The sequence below is a fragment of the Labrus bergylta genome, chromosome 7 (assembly GCF_963930695.1).
Source record: "Labrus bergylta chromosome 7, fLabBer1.1, whole genome shotgun sequence".
Classification (NCBI taxonomy): Eukaryota; Metazoa; Chordata; class Actinopteri; order Labriformes; family Labridae; genus Labrus; species Labrus bergylta.
This window is the reverse complement of record NC_089201.1, coordinates 1,360,688-1,377,238: the sequence shown is the minus strand read 5'-3', so window position 1 is coordinate 1,377,238 and position 16,551 is coordinate 1,360,688. Positions and strand designations below refer to the sequence as shown.

Genomic DNA, 16,551 nt, shown 5'->3' with positions numbered 1-16,551 from the left:
AAATGTTTTGCAGTTCAATAAGTGGGAGTACAGCGAGCATTTCTAGAACACATGTCAAATATATGGCTAAATATGTAACCATTTTAATAATCATGTAGGCATAAAATGTATCAAATGTAGTTATCGTTGATAAAATTGTGTTTTGTTCACGTTAATGTCACAATTAAAATGCCATGGTAATTGTTCTCTCTTTAACTTTACCAAACATAATTTTCCAGGATTTAAAATTCAACATCCTCCAATCTCATTGAGTCAGTCACATTTTAGAGTGTGTTGGATTTAGCAGTCAGAGTTACAGTTGTCCTCTAACTTGAGCTGCAATGACAAACATATGCTGAGACACACATGCTAAGACTCAGTTTGTAAGTCTGTAAGACACATTTGTTGGGGGGGGCCTCTGTCAAACTCCATCATGTAATCTGAGTAGTTTAAGGTTGGTGTGTGGAGGTGAAAGTAGTTGGCATGTTGTCAAAAAGGGGAGGGTTAAGTCTTGGATAGGTTGCTGACCAAAAAATAAATTCTGATCAAAATTGAGTACTGCTTTAAATGAGACATTCTGAAAGTGGTAACATGAACGTTTGTATGATGCTACTTTTTTCTGTGCTCAACACGATGTCACTAAATGTGTTTGATTATTTCACATACAAAATCGTAACCCTAACCCAGTACAGAAAATGTGTTAATTATAGATATTAAGAAAAATGTTCAGAACATATCATTTACAGTAATCTCAAGAAGACGAATGGTCATAATAATAAAGTTATTACTACAACTAATAAAAAAAAAAAAAATATATAAAATGATATTGCATCATGCTCCTCTGGAAGGATCTTACCAAAAAGAATATCCACATTTTTTTTAATTAAAATCAAATTTTTGCCAACAAGCTCTGTTAAAAAATGTTTTTATATTGAACATCCAGGTCAAGGGTATCTCCAATTTGGTATAATACTTACCAAATTGGAAATAAATATGATAATTATACTTAATTTTCAAGTATATTAAGTATAATACTTAATATGCAAATTCAATTTAATTTGATTTTATGTTCAGGGGACAGTTTGCCTCGACAAGGGTTGCAGTGGCTGATTGATGGCTCAAGCAAAGCTCTCCCACTCCAGGGTTTACCTCATTTGGTCAGATGCCAAAGCCGTACTATTGTGGCTGCTTTCAGGATAAACAGTTGAGCGTTTCTATTTGTGTAGCATAGATTCTTAAGTTTTGTCCTAATCATGTATGCTCACCAAACATGACTATTATTTTGCTGAATTCAAGTGGGAATCTTGGACAAAATAATTGTTATCAACCAATGAAAGATTTCTTTTTTGACTTTCAGAATTGATTCCCAAGTAATACACCAATATGAGGAAAAGCTACTATCTTTGTGTAGATAACATTTGTACAAGCCAGTTGGCATTGATTACAAGTCCATGAATCCTTCAGTATTGTAATAAACATGTGTTGACATTTTATATTAGGTGTTTTTTTGTAACTCTCTTAACACAAGTTGTAAAGCATCTATCTTATTACGCCGGCTCACTGTAATAGGATATGTGTTGGAGTACTGAGAGGAGCGAGAGAAGCTGGGAGGTCAGGTGGTGTACTGTGGTGGAGGCAGTTTTGACACTGAAGGCAGTTGTTGAAGCTTCTGTAAAAAGCTCATCCACTCATTAGTTACCAAATTGAGATAGAAAATGTGGAAGATCTTTGACCAATTATGGCATAAGCTATTTGTGACCCCCCCAAAAAAAATTGTATAAAGTCTGAGAGGTAATCAGCTCAGAGAGAGAGAGCATCTTGTTTGTCAGGTCCCGCTGAGAGCACTTACAAATCTATGCAGCAGAACACGCAATTTCGTCATAATATTTTATCATTATGGGGATCTTGATTGTTGTGGACTTCTATATGAGTCACAATGTTATCATTACGAACAACCAACATTACGCCTAGTCATCTTTTTTACAGCATTGATTTAAAGTTATAAAATGGCACATTTATGTCTGTCCACAGATCTCACTTGACATGATCTCACAGGAATGTCTGTGTCGCTTGAAATCTAAAATTCCTCATTTTCCAAGCACTGTAATATACTCTGAGAGAGGTTTCAGTCTCCATTAGAAACTTCGACAGAGTTGCACACTTGTCCTCTAAACCGGGTTGCAGGAAGAAACACATGCTAAGTCTCTCTAAGCACCATTTATCGGGGCCCTCTGTCGGGGGCCCTCTGTCATATATCAAGTAATCTGAGTAGCAAGGGTTGCTGTTTACTGAACTGTGCTCAAGTTTTACTTGTACATTATGCAAGTATTTGCTTGAGCTTCTAGTCTTTAAATGAAACAGGAGCTATGTGGTGGATATGGAAGCTGGGAATCAACAAGGCATTCTGTGATGTTTCATGTGATCATAACTGACCCCTATCAGAGCTCAGCTGGACTAAATAACCAGTGCTGGACTGGTGGCTGTGGATTTTTTTGCTCAAACCAGCCTCTTACAACCGAACCTGTCAAGCAAAACACACCTGTAGCCTTAACCATCCCTGTGATCCCTATAAATCTGCATGTTTGTAATTATTCCTCAGAACCACTTTAAAGCTGAAACATAAGCAGTGGTCAGAAGCCTCTGGGTAAAAGAAATCCTTACTCAAGAAGTAGGCCTACGTATAGCCTTCCCTACGTCTTGTGCACGGTTTCCCCTCCGCTATACCTTGTTACACACCTGCTCCTCTTGTTCTCTGTATGGCGGTGACACCCCCCCCCCCCCAACCTGAAGATTCATGACAGTCAGTAGCTGAGTGCAGAAGCCTACTCTAAGAACTGCAGAGTCTCTTGGACTTTTTGCAGCATATTGACTGAGTTTTTTGACCATACTCCACTATTTTCTGTTGCATAAAGGCTACATCTAGTTTCGATGATGACGTTTCATTTTATTCAGTATTGTAATAATCCGTCATTAAAAACAAAACTTTACTTTCTTAAGTATTAACTTCACATACGTTGTCATCACAGATCTACTACAGAGGATTAGGGCTCAGAATTCTGAGATTAAAGTCAGAATAAAAAAAATAAAATCAGAAACAATTTTTTTCAGTGGCCCTAATCCTCTTCCGTACAGATCTACCCCCAGACATAAGATGTTTACCGTTTTATCACTTCCGTGAGATCCATGCAATTTCTTCAAGGTTTTTTTTTTTTAAACCGGCGGTAAATGCCCAGTAGGCTATGCTAGATTACCAGTCCAGCCTGCTGCACAGACCTATTGCCTAAATGTTATGTTATGTTATTATGTCTTGCCAGAAACGAATTACATCTCTAATCGAAACAATTCAGTTGTTAAACAACTTGTCCCTTCTTTCGTTCCTCCGCAATCATTTTCTGGCAGTTAATTTTTTTTGAATACAAGCTGCTGCTGCACAAAAACGAAACCAAAACTATGATACCGTCACCCTTTAGTTTCGTTTTAAAATAATAGAAACGCTGACTGCAGTGGGCTAAGCAGAATACGACAACAGCATATGGTGAGTATTTATTTTATATATCGTTGTGAGCTAACTTTTAATTCATAGAGTTTCAAATTCACCGTTCAATGCAGCATGTTTGTGTTCAGCTGCAGATGAAAGAGTCGGTAACCTACCACGCGACACTTGTTACCTTAAATGACCTCACTTTACCGCAGGACAGGCAGGAGAATATCCTGGTAGGGTAAAGCACAATGTCATGTTACTCGGTGCAAACAAGGCATGTCAACTGTAAAAAGGTTTCAAACGTATTTTAAATATAACCACAGTCTTTCAACTACATAAAAAAACGTATAAAAAAAGTGCAGTAGCCTACAAACGCACACGCCACTCTTCTTGACTGCGATTGAAACTATTTGAGAAACTGTTTGTTTATCTACCGCAGTATAGGCCTACCCAAAATATGGTGATATGTAATAGTAAAGCGTTTAACTTTCTAACTAAAGAAAAGACAAATAAATATACATTAATAAGGCAAATTTGAGATACAAGTGCCGACCTATGACGCCTACTTTGATGTCGTTAGACAAGCTTTTGTATATGAACATCTCCCATTGACTTGTTAAAGAAGTCAAATATTGCCTATTAATAAAGTTTTGTATATTAAATCCTTTGAATTAACACAGGAGCAGTAGGTTGGCCGACTGATACATGAGAAATGGACGTGCCCACTTATGCATATCCACATTTTGAACTGTGGCTGTATAGATAGGCTATATAATTTGTATCAGTGGTCAAATTTGCCTTATTAATGTATCAGTGGTCAGGTTACGTTTGTTTCACACTCACAGCCTTTTTTATGTCGACATTTTCCTTATTTATCGAAACAACAAGGATTCAAAGCAGCTCCCAGTATGTTTAAATGGTTATGTGTATGTGTTGTTGGACCTCCAAAACATTTCCAAATAGTTTAATAACAGTTTTATTGGTTTAACATGAATGTTTGTGTTCATGACTTTCACTTTATGTGCACCAGCTGATGGAGGCTGACCATGGATGAGGAGGTTGACCCTGACGAAGATAATGTGAACTCCGTCTTAGCTCAGGAATCCTCTGAACTGTTCCACATCCTAAAAAGTCAGTCACCTGAAGTTATAATGCAGTTGTGCCAAATGATGCCCAATGAAGCTGGGTGGAGCATCAACCATGCAGACCCTTCCGCACAACATATCAAATCTATGTTGGAACACTTCAGGTTGGCCAATGCGGCAGAATGTCGCAACTTCCTTCAGAGCATGTGCCTGTTGTGTGAAAATATTCCCATGCACCTGGAGTCTAGGCTCATGTCAGTGGCTGGATATGCAAATAGTGAGTATAAAATGGTGCTATAAATGTTTTTAAAAAGTGATGTTAATCCTTGTCTAGTATTTTTGATACTCAGTGGAAACAGTTTACTATGAGAGAGATTCCTCAGTCCCATTGATCCTGAATGAACTACAGTGTCATGTTGCCTACACTCCACTACATGGAGTGCAAAACAGGCCGTAAACGACAAAAGAGGTCACACATAGCACATGTTTCATTCATGACTCACACATGTCAAAATATTCTCACATATTTGAAAATAGATCAGAGTGTTGAGAAAAGTACGGTATATAGTACATGGCACGAAGGATGTTAAAGAAAAGGTCATGGGAATGTGCAGTAAAGAGAACCTTTAAAAAATGCACATTAGCTGTGGCTTCATTTTTCTTAATGGGTTTAAATTTTCTTTTCTTTTTCTGGTCTAGGTGCCAGAAAAGATTTTAATACAGATTCAACACAAATGTCATGTAACCAAGTGAACTTGACTAACTAGTCTACTCGTCTCTTAGTTTGAGTAATATTTAAACTGTCTGCACATGCTTGCTCTTTGGAGTAAAACTCTTAAACGCTGTTAAAACAAACCTTTCCAAGAGGGACAGTCCTTCATGGTTGTCATCCTTACTGGTATTTCATTTTTCCTTAACACCATAGATGCTTTGCATTGTTTACTTCACTACATGGAGCATTGTACATTTGTGAAATCAATAGATAATTGCTTGCCTATATTAGTAAAAAAAAACATGTGTTTGTGCTTGGCCAGGGTAACAGTATGTCTCTCTGTGTTTGACTTTGCAGCTGATGTCACACAGTGTCCATCCACAGAGCCAGCGTCTCAGAGTAACACAGGTAGTTAATGTTTGTTTGTCATAATTTCTGTAAGGCAACATATACTGTATATATGTTTGTTTTGTTCTTACTTGATCATTGGAAAATTATAAATCTTGCTTGTGCTCAGCTACACTCCAATGTGTGAAAACAAAGATAATTTCATCTGTTGACTTCGTGTGTTTTATTTACTTACTTTCATACACATCCAATCATTTTTGATTACATCTCTCAATACCCTAGAAAGTTTGTTTCCTCTTTTGTATCTGTACATGTTGAGCACAACCAAAGCGGCTCACAAATTAGTCAAGTGATCTGTGGTGGTCATATTGTAAGTGAAAGTTGTTTCTCTTCATTTTGAATCATTTTCATTGTAGTGTCCCCTCAGCAGGCACTGCAATGAAAATTTAATCATGTTTGGAAAACTGAAAGTGAAAAGCAATTAGTCTGGCACTGATCATCATGTGCTCAGTGAATCTTATGATTTTGTCTTTTGTTTCACTGTGGGAATCCCCAGAATCTCCTGCTGATTTAGAAAGTAAAAGTGAGGGCTTGTAAATGGTATGCAACATATGCAGCATGTTTGCAGTGCACTTGATACTTGTTTTTTTTACTGACTTGTATGTTTGGTACGTGTGTTTTTTTCTGCAATGAAGTTGCCCAGGAGTATTCTAAGTCCAGTGAAAATAATGAGAAGCCATCTTCGCCTTCTTCATTGCAGCAGCTCATCAAACGCCCACGGATTGGTAAAACACAAACACTCAACCCTTCAATCTTGTTGCAGTGCAGCTACATTTTCATGCACAAATGAACCTTGTAAATGGTCAATCACTCGTTAAAGTTTGAGGAGTTATTGTGGGTACAAATGTTGCAGAGTTGCCTTTGTGGCCTCATTGACATTTGCTGTCCTGTAACAAAAGCTCTATGTACTGCTATGTCCTTTTACTATAGCTGTATATACATTAACAAGCACATACAGTACCTTTTTAGTTTATGTAGGTATCAATTAATACTTATCTTTAAATATTTATTATGTATACATCTATGGTAAAAGCACTGTGATTTTGTGTGTGTGTTTGCCTGCCCAGTGAGATAGCAGTGACAGAGAGAGACATCACTTTATCAAGCTCTCACAATAAAATAAATGTTGCCTGTCACCCTTGTGAAGACGAAACCATTTACATGTAAAATGAGTTTGTGCAGACATTAAAACCCAAAGGATGTTTTCATACCAGGCTCTTGTGTTAATGTGAGAGTACTCCAGGCATCTCAGCCATGGTGATCTTTTAGTACTGGGTATTCAATTACCAGGGTTAATGCAGCGCACTCATCTTTCCTGCTGAGCCAAAACAAGCTTGCTAAAAAAAACTGAAGAACCAACTGCCTGTGCATTTCATGCAAAAGACAAACACCTGATTGAGCATTTTTTTTAGGCTTTGAGTGTTTTGGATTGAGTGAGTCATTTTATTAGAAAGACACACTCTTACGGACACTCATTGTTTTGCCTTGAATTATGATGTCTACTCGAAGTCTATCTTTTACTTTAAATATTAGGGAAGTGTTGTGTGTGTGTTTGAGTGTTGATGTGTGTGTCTTACATAGGAACAGAAAATCCCTGTATAACGGGAGTTTTTAAGTGTTGATATAAAACATTGACTGTGCAATGGATTCTGCCACAGATCACTGGGAGCAGTACATCATTTCAGTGAGGAGTTTATTGCTGAGGAAGTGGGAGCGACAGCGCCAGCTCCTGGTGCAGGATGTTCAACTTGAGAATGTGTGGGTAAGCCCGAGAATATCAAACCGAGGCAGAGACAGACCTGATCAAACCCCTGAATCCACAGACAGAGGGAGCAGAACACCAGGTTAGTAGACATTCTTCCTCTTATTGTACACCGGGAATATTCTGTCAATTTGAAGTTATTTTGAATTCTTAATATTTGTATGAATAATTTAATACAGTTTAATGTAGCACCCTTTTAAACTTTGTTACAGCGCTCTACAACAGCGCTGTAACAAAGATCCACTGTCGTTAAGCATTTGTACTTCCACATTTTATTATTATAATAATAATAATAATAATAATACATTTTATTTATAAGTGATTTTCAAAAACTCAAAGACACTTTACAATAGTTAAACAAAACAGAAAGAACAGCACAGTAAGGACAGATTATGCAACATGATAATACTTGTGTCATGAGTACACATTGTTGTGTAAGGGTGCACTCACACTAGGCAAAGTTGTCCAGTGCTTAAGCATGATTGTCCCTCACCCCCTTTCCCCTGCTGGCATGCACTCACTCTTCTCCAGGACTCACCGGGGCTGAATACATGAATACATACCTCTTGTATATAACTTCATAATACAACACATGAACAGCTTTATACGTAATTATAAAGCGCACTCAGTTTACAAGACAGGTAGACTCAAAAATGAAAAAAATAAAAGGGACACTTGGTTGAGTCCACATCCAAACATCTGAGAACAACACAGTGAACATGACAGATACTTTACTGACTTTGTGTCTTATTTTGAGTCATGTTAATCAGATACAGACAGAACACTGTTGGATGTCTCCATAATGAAGGCTGTCCACTTTGTGTACTCGTGCTTGTGCTCGTGCATGAACTGTACCATGCCAAGGCACACCTCTTTCAAGCGTGCCAGGGGCGAGGAAGTGTACAGATTTGCACTCTTACTAGTCACATGAACTGGACTTCAGGGGTGAAGCATGCTTAGGCACAGTGCAGATTGCTAGTGTGAGTGCGTCCTAACAGCATAGCACAAATAAGAAAGTCACTTAGTGTAAACAAAAAGTGGGAGCTTCACACAAGGCCGCCCATAAGGGGGGATAAAGGGGAAAGCTTTCTGGGGCCCAGTCATATGGAGGGGGGGCTGATTGAGGTTAGCAAAAACACATGGTACATCCTAATTTTAAGCGACAATGACCACATTTTTTTTTACACCTGAATACTCACCATTACCTCTTAAAGCAACAAAAGATACATTTTATTTAATGTTGCTTCAGTGAAATGTAGCCTGTTTCTAAATGTAAACCCCATCTTCTTAGAATGATATGAGCCCTTTTATCTTGTTATGTTATCAACATAAGCAGGCCCAGTAGACTTTATTATTATGCCAGTTATGTTGCAATCAGAATATCCATTCAATGACTTGCACAAAGTTAAGATGCCAGAAAGAAAAAGAAAAAAAGAGGCGCAGGCTCGGGCATTTGACCCCAACTAGGACTTGTTTACAAACTTATTTCGGCTGGTGGGAGCTAATGTTAGCCTGGAGGCTAGCGCTAACCGTAATGATCGAATGTGCATACATTGACTTAAATGATATCCTGGGAGGGCCCAATCACTTGGCCTTTTTGGGGCCCAGCCATTTCAGTGGGCGGGCCTGGCTTCACATACATGATCAGACACATGTACATACACACAGAGCACTATTCTGCGCTACATCGCCACAGGCTCCCCCCTGTTTCGCCTCTAATACTTCTTGCAATGACAGATAGGTGGCAGAATGACTTGGCTGCACCGTTCCACTTCCATGTGTTACATGGCTCACAGGGATGTAAATATCCTGCCATGAACTGCAATGTGTAAGCGACAATTTGATGCATGCAAAAACTGACATTAAAACGAATGCATCTTCTATCGTTCAGCCTGCTCTTACTGACATGATGCTTCTCCTATCATGAATACTTTTGAATCTGCTTTAACTGAACTAAACATTTTATCCACCAAACTTAGAGCCTGATGTGGATTTTGGGTCTTTGGAGGCCAGAGTGACTTTGGAGACCTTCCTTCAAGGATGTGTAGGAAAGGTGACAGTTCTCCTCGGCCAGGCTGGATCAGGAAAAACTCTGCTGATGTCTTGTTTAGGACAGCAGTGGGCACATGGATTAGTAAGTCTACATTTCACATAAATACATATTAGTGGGTATCCCTTTAATTTAAATGGAGCCTTAGTTTGTTTCTTGTTTTCCAAATGTTTTCAGTAAATGTATTTAATTCTCTTGATCATTCATCCTCCCTCTCTCTGTTCACCCAGGGCCCCATCCCTTCATCCTCCCTCTTTGTCCTGCTAGAGTTCCGTCAGCTAGCCCTACTGTCCCACCCTCTCTCCCTGTTCGATCTGCTCTTCCATCACTACCTCTTTCCAAGAGAAGACGATAATGAAAAGGTAGGCTGTAGTAATATGACAGCAGTACCTTAAAGGGATACTTCACCCGTTGAAACATGAATCTGTATTGACATTTGGTCAGTAGTAGAAATGTGAAATAAATTTTGAAGTTGGTGCCTTCAGATATATGCATACCTAAAAGTCACCATTTTTCTGGTTCGAGTTTGGTTGAATTAGACAGCCAGTACAACTTCTGTGTTGTTTTGATAGCTTGTATAGTTAGTACTAGCTTTGTTACCACCATGACGTAAGATTTTATTTATCATGTTTATTTTCTTGAAAAGGCAGAAAGTGTCTTTTTGGCTCATGTGGATGAAAGACAACAACTCCCAGAATGCACAGCACTGCAGGCCACTCCCACTAAGGTCTTCTACAGACATTTACTACAACAGATAAGGCCGTTTCCTCAACTGATTCCGAGATTTCTTCCAGAAGGAATTGGTATCTTGGAAATTCCTGGCAGAAAACACATACTATACAACTAGTACATACTGATTTGGTCGAAATGCAGTATGCAGTATGCGAACAGCTGCGAGATCCGCAGTATGCCAAAAATACCAGGATGTCATACTGATTCGGGAAAAATGTACAGTATGCATCGGACCAGTCTACCTCGCGTACTGTTTCCCACAATGCAAAGTGCCAGGTCAGAGATCAAAATGCCAGAGCGCAGCTGTTTGAACTCGTCCGTGGCGGTGACTGAATATCTTGCCACATTATGGGCATGAATCAATAACAAATATGTTGGTTATATTTATGTTCATATATTTATATGTCTTACCACCTCAGATGTTCCTGCTTTGTAGACTGTACAGTGCATGTGCCACAGCTGGACCAGCAGCTGCAGTTACAGGGTCCTTGGCTTGCTCTACATATTATTCACAGCTGAATAAAAGTTCAACCTGAATGTTTGAAAAGCATACTACAACTTTAATAGCATGCCAATCATATTTCAACCCAGGGCATTGTGTATAAATGGCAGAATATATGAGAGATTGTAGACTTGTTTTATTTTAATTATGTTAATTACCTCCAGATGGGCCGTTGTTTACTTCCGCATTCCAGGACCGGAAACCAGTTTAACCGTGCCAAGCATACTGCAAAATAACTGACGACTGGCAGTCATACGACATACTACTGTTGAACGCAGTACGCAGTATGCAGTATGCAGTATATACTGCATACTGATTTAGATAGTAGTATGTAGTACGCGGTTTCGAAAACAGCCTATGTCTGTGTCCATAGGCAAACAGTGAGAGCACCGACACTACCAGTCCGCCCAGCTTGAGCCGGCCCGGGCTCCTCATCCTCACCGCCATCGGCTCGGCTGCTGTGTGGCCAGCAGCCGCAGCAGCTGAGCCAGTGGCGGTGGCCTGCAGCCGAGGCATAACACCCGTCTGTCGGCAGCAGCTGCCTCGCTGCTATATTGCGGTTCGTAGAGATAGCCACGAGCATCCGATTCGAGCACAAGACCTTCAAAATCCCCTTCATCCACATCAGTTTGAAGTTGAAACATACTTTTTTAACCATTGTCGGTTCTTGATGAACTCTTTTACGTACTGTCCACTGTGACTGGTGGTTTAAAAAAATAAATCAGTCACTCATTTGTCTTACCTGCCACTTAATTTTAAACAGCAGCATAATGTAATGACTTATATAATTAAATCAAGGCTTACAGTATTGAACAGGCATTTTATGAAGGAAGATGTTTCAACTATTAAATAAAATACTGGCATGCTCTTTGTCTCACTCAAAAACAGAAAAAAAGTTTATTTCAGTTTATTATTATTATATTATTATAGGCTGGTTAGAGTTTCCAATGCAGCCGTGTCCTCAAAGGGTAACTCATTTAGCTGATGAGAGGAAAGATAATCTATTTGTTGTTTTTAAATCACTGTTACATTACTTTTATTTACCAGCCACTGTGACTGCTAAATTGAGCAAATTACACCGTCACTGCAAAAAAAACACCCGTATTTGGCGGATGACAGGTGATAATTTCCAACCCCGTAGGCCACTATTGTTGAAGTCTGCATGAAACGGAACTTCAAGAGTATCTAACTGCCGTACCGTGATAGTGAAGTGGGATAGAACCAATCACAAGATATAAGGTGGGACATAACGTCGGGATGAATTTGATTAGCTTGTTAGTTTCTACAAAGTTTTTTAATTTTGTTGAAAAATTTGTAAAAGCCCACAAGTGCAGGATGATTCATCAGACGATTGATACATTTCTTAAAAAGAGAAAAGACAGTTGTTTTGATTGGACAGTATTCAGAAAATGCTTTACTGAATAGATTCGGCAGATACATCAACATTTAACACAGGAAAATGTATTTTTTCATTTCATGGGGACTTTAAGCTCAGCTAGGTGAACTTTTCATTTGTTTCTTATATTTACATTTTATGTATATTCTTACTTCTGGGCAGCAAGCAATTGTGGACTACATCCTCTCCAATCCGGAGCAAAGCTGTTGGGTGCTGGATGGTTACGATGAGTTTCACATCAAACTCAACAAACCAGAAGTGCAGAGAGAGCCGTGGGACCCAACAAAACCTCACCTTGTTAGTGACCTCATCTCAGGGCTGTTAAATCGTCAACTTCTTCCAGGGTGCACCGTGGTGGTCACCTGCCGTGTACGGGATGTCCTGGATTTGGAAGGCGTATCAGATAAAGTGGGTCAGCTGTTGGGGTGGGACCACCAAGAGGTCGAGAAGTATGTGCACAACTTCTTTGACGTAAAAGGTAAAAACATGCATGCTTTTTATGTTTGCTTTATGATAAATGTCATTCTTCAGAGTCAGCTTAAACACATACTGCACTGTTTCGCTTTAGCTCAGTTTCTTCTTCTGTTTATTGTTACATTTTACTGAGCGGAGGTTTTGATTGTATGATGTTTGGTTTTTCTGGTTGCATATTTTAACTAGTTCTCAGTCCATGTTTCAGGCATGCCATCGGCATGCCATCTCTTGCTGATGCATTCAAAGTGCCAAAGTGCTTTATGGGAAATGTAGGACCCAGTGTTTTTGGAACTTGAGCCTTTTTTGAGGAACAGTCACAAAATAGTCTCTAATGATTAGGACCGTCTAAATGATCTAGACTAATAGCTATATTCAGTGTACTTCAGCACTATGTGGACCAGTTTGGATTGGTAAGGATATCTAAAGTTTATTTGGCTATGGTATAACTGCGGTAGAATTAGCTTTAAGCAAGCATTGAATGTGTCGGCCAGTTTGAAAAAATTGTTTTGCGTTGAAATGATTAAATCCGACTTCCTCATTTACATTTTGCCTTTGGCCTTACAAGCCTTCACACGTGCTTTAAGTTAATGGTGTTGACCTCTGATCACTTTGAAGTTGGGGTCAAGTAGACATGAGGTGCACTAAAACTTGGACAGTGAGGGGAGATGTCAATCATGCTCAGTCTGCAGAAGAGGGAAAAAACATGTGTTGGTACATCTTGAATTTATTAAGGCTTACACGTATATATGTGTAATATACTGCAGATTTTTAGCCTGTTTGGACATGATCAGTCTAAAATCTATCTGTTTCCGTTCCGCTCTCAGATTCATTGAGCTGCAAATTGCAATGCAATGCACACAAGGAGTTATTTCGCACCAGGCCTCATGATCAAATTGCCTGTTCTTGTTTTACATCTGCGCTGTCTATATGCAGGTGTGCACTCCCTCTCCCTCCCTCTCTCTCTTTCTAGTATTTAATAAATATTTATGTAATATTCTTGGATTACGATTGGACACTGAAATCATGAATCCTCAGTGTGTGAGTAAAAAGTTTTGACCTGACGTGAGACTTCTTACTTTGAAGGAAATACTATAGGTCAATGCATATTGATAATTAAGACGAGATGTGAAACGAGTTATAACAGTATTTTCAGATGCAAATACTGTCAACAAGGCAGCAAGAGAGACTGCAAGAAAAAGCCTGATTGGATAAGTCACCAATTGTAGTAATTTCTCAGTCATTCATAATTCCTTCAGTAGTCAAGGAGAATGGAGCTGAAAGAGTGGAACAGTAAACTTCTCAGTTTCTCTTATTTGATAGATTATTTTAATCATTCAACTATAGATTAAAAAAGAACGTTATTGGCGGTGTCTAGAATGTGCAATGTTTCCCCTACCATTATACATTATATTATTATATATATATTTTTTTTTTAAGATTTATTTTGGGGCTTTTTGTGCCTTTATTGTAGGGATAGGATAGTGGATAGAGTCGGAAATCAGGGGAAGAAGTAATTTAAGGATACCTTTCCAATAGACAGCTGTCATTAAAAGTAACACATGAACACCAAGATTCCTTCAAGTGTTTGGTGTTTGTGTCGGCATGTCGGCGTGTCCCCCCCCCCCAACGCTGTAAACCTAGGGGAAACACTGATGTGAAATTAATGCAAAAAATGCAATTCATGTAGATAGATGATTGATATTTGCTTTGCAAGCCTTCACACATGTTTCAAGTTATTGGTGTTGACCTCCGCTCAGCTTGAGTCTGCCTCAGCTATGTCTGGCATTAGACATGAGGTGCAATTAAACTAACAGGGAAAGTGAGGCTGGATGTCAGTCATCCTCAGTCTCAACACGCCTACACAATCGTGAAGATGTCAGATCAATAAGAGAGAACAAATCTGTGTTGGTCTATCTTAAAATTTAAAAGTTAGTGGTACTGATCCAAGCGGCTGCTAATCAAAGCATGTATTAGCATTCCAGCATCCTGTAGTGTATTTTTGCAATATGCCTAAGATTAAAAAAAAGTGATGTTTTTGAAACCTTGTAAAACGGCTCATAAAGTGTCTCTACTGCATATGTCTCCAAGCCAACCCAGGTCTTGCGGCGCAGGCAGCAGATCTTCTACTCTCAAATCAACACCTCATTGCAATGTCATCTGTCCCAGCCCACTGCAACATCTGTTGCATCTGTCTGGAGCACTTACTGCTGGAAGAGAGAGTCCCAGGAGAGACACAAATGCCAGAAGAAAGTGGAAGCGAGACATGGACAGCTAAAGGCAATGAATTAAAAGGAGGACAGATTTCAGGAGGAGGAAAAGGAGCAGAGGGCAGTCGAGGAAGGAGTCATGAAGAAATGCAAGATCACAAAGGAAGAAGAAAAAGTGTTGACAATAGGATGGATGGGATTAATGGTAGAGCTCAGCTGCCTCTCACACAAGCCCAGATGCCTTCCACCCTTACACAGGTCTACCTCACTGTTTTTAGTGCTTTTCTGCGCCGTGACCCTGACAAAGAAGGAAAAAAAGACAAGCTGGAGAACACAAGACCTTACCAAAGGTGAGTTGAGCTGAGGTAATGAACACACAATCACTCGCAAGACATACTTATAGAATATTAATAAATCAGATTGACAAATGTGATTTGTCACTGTTTAATTCTTTGTAGTAATCTGTAATCTAGATGAGATTGATGCCTCGTCCATCCACACGTATTTAGGTACACATCCAGCTGGATAGCTCTTTGGCTGATAGGAGCAGGACTGTAAAGATCTGAAAATCTGGAAATGACAACCTGATAATTCTGCCAACCTGCCAATCCATCTGACATTTACAGAATACGTTTAAAGTAATAAAAATCGCCAAGTCCTTTGAAAGAGGGTCCATCTTAAATATGAACACTGTAGCCGAAACATCAAACCATTTTAGATTTGTGCCCTCAGTTTTCACTTTTAAATGATCTTTGAAATACTTATACAAATGCAGTGAATATTTTGTGGGTTCAATGACAATCAAATTGAAGTTAATACAGCTGTATTTTTTTGTCTCCTTTGTGTAGTGTTGCTTGCACACTGAGTCAGTATCAATCAGAGTTGTGTGAGCTGAGTCATCTGGCTTGGAAAGGCTATAAGGACAACAGGATCCTGTTCATGGAAGAAGAGATTTCCCGACCGGTTTTGGAGTTGTCTATCAGGGTGGGGCTCTTTTCACAGGTCAGACATGGTTATACAGCATGCTTAAATGCTCTTTACATATCTGTGGTGTGCAATGAATCCTCTGAGCCTAGAGAGCTATATTTGTCATTGGAGAAGGTAAAGTTTTAGGCGGGAGGGAGTGTGTGTGTGCTCTTCAAGATTAACAGCAAGGCCTCATGTTGTCTCAAGAGTGCGTACAGATTCATACCCTGTATGTTTTTGTCTGTCTGAGAAATATTCTACAATATCCTACGCAAGGATATGTAACATGTAGATTGCAGGAGGCAATGGTTGAACAGAATTTTTTTTCTAATTTGAGGGTAACCAACTATTTGTCTGAATCTCAGAAACCCAGAGAAAGAAAATGTATTCCATATGTTTTTGTCACATGTTTGTCCATATTTTTTTGTCAGATTTTTGTTCATGTTTTTTTGTCAGATGGAGGTCAGGCGTGAGGATGGCATGCTTGTCAACTCCTACTTCTTCATTCATCTGACATTACAGGAGTTTTTAGGGGCAGTCAGAGTCATGACAAGTCTGGATGTTAGTGACACGCAGCTCAAGAAGAGGTAAGAATTAATAATAATTTAAATAACTTTATTGATATAGCATGTTTAAAAAACGAGTTACAAAGTGATTTACATTTAAAACAAGCCAAAAATAATAAAAATAAATCAACAAATAAATAAAGCAAATAAACAGGTAAATACAACCCAAAGATCAATTAAACATATATAACTACCAAACTCCATTCGATCTGCAGAGTCCCTTTGCATCTT

At 39.0% G+C, this 16,551-nt stretch overlaps 1 protein-coding gene across 1 annotated transcript in view; it reads left to right on the top strand.

The window, feature by feature from the left end:
- The first annotated feature begins 3,457 nt into the window (after window positions 1-3,457).
- Window positions 3,458-16,551, top strand: part of nlrc5 (NLR family, CARD domain containing 5) — a 45,638-nt gene continuing 32,544 nt past the window's right edge. The window contains exons 1-11 of the mRNA XM_020640495.3: window positions 3,458-3,514; window positions 4,491-4,822; window positions 5,615-5,665; window positions 6,301-6,390; window positions 7,324-7,509; window positions 9,407-9,561; window positions 9,708-9,839; window positions 12,270-12,585; window positions 14,670-15,138; window positions 15,637-15,790; window positions 16,211-16,341. Of these exons, the coding sequence (XP_020496151.1) occupies window positions 4,507-4,822; window positions 5,615-5,665; window positions 6,301-6,390; window positions 7,324-7,509; window positions 9,407-9,561; window positions 9,708-9,839; window positions 12,270-12,585; window positions 14,670-15,138; window positions 15,637-15,790; window positions 16,211-16,341 (2,000 nt within the window). The 5' untranslated portion in view covers window positions 3,458-3,514; window positions 4,491-4,506. The remainder of the gene's footprint in view (window positions 3,515-4,490; window positions 4,823-5,614; window positions 5,666-6,300; window positions 6,391-7,323; window positions 7,510-9,406; window positions 9,562-9,707; window positions 9,840-12,269; window positions 12,586-14,669; window positions 15,139-15,636; window positions 15,791-16,210; window positions 16,342-16,551) is intronic.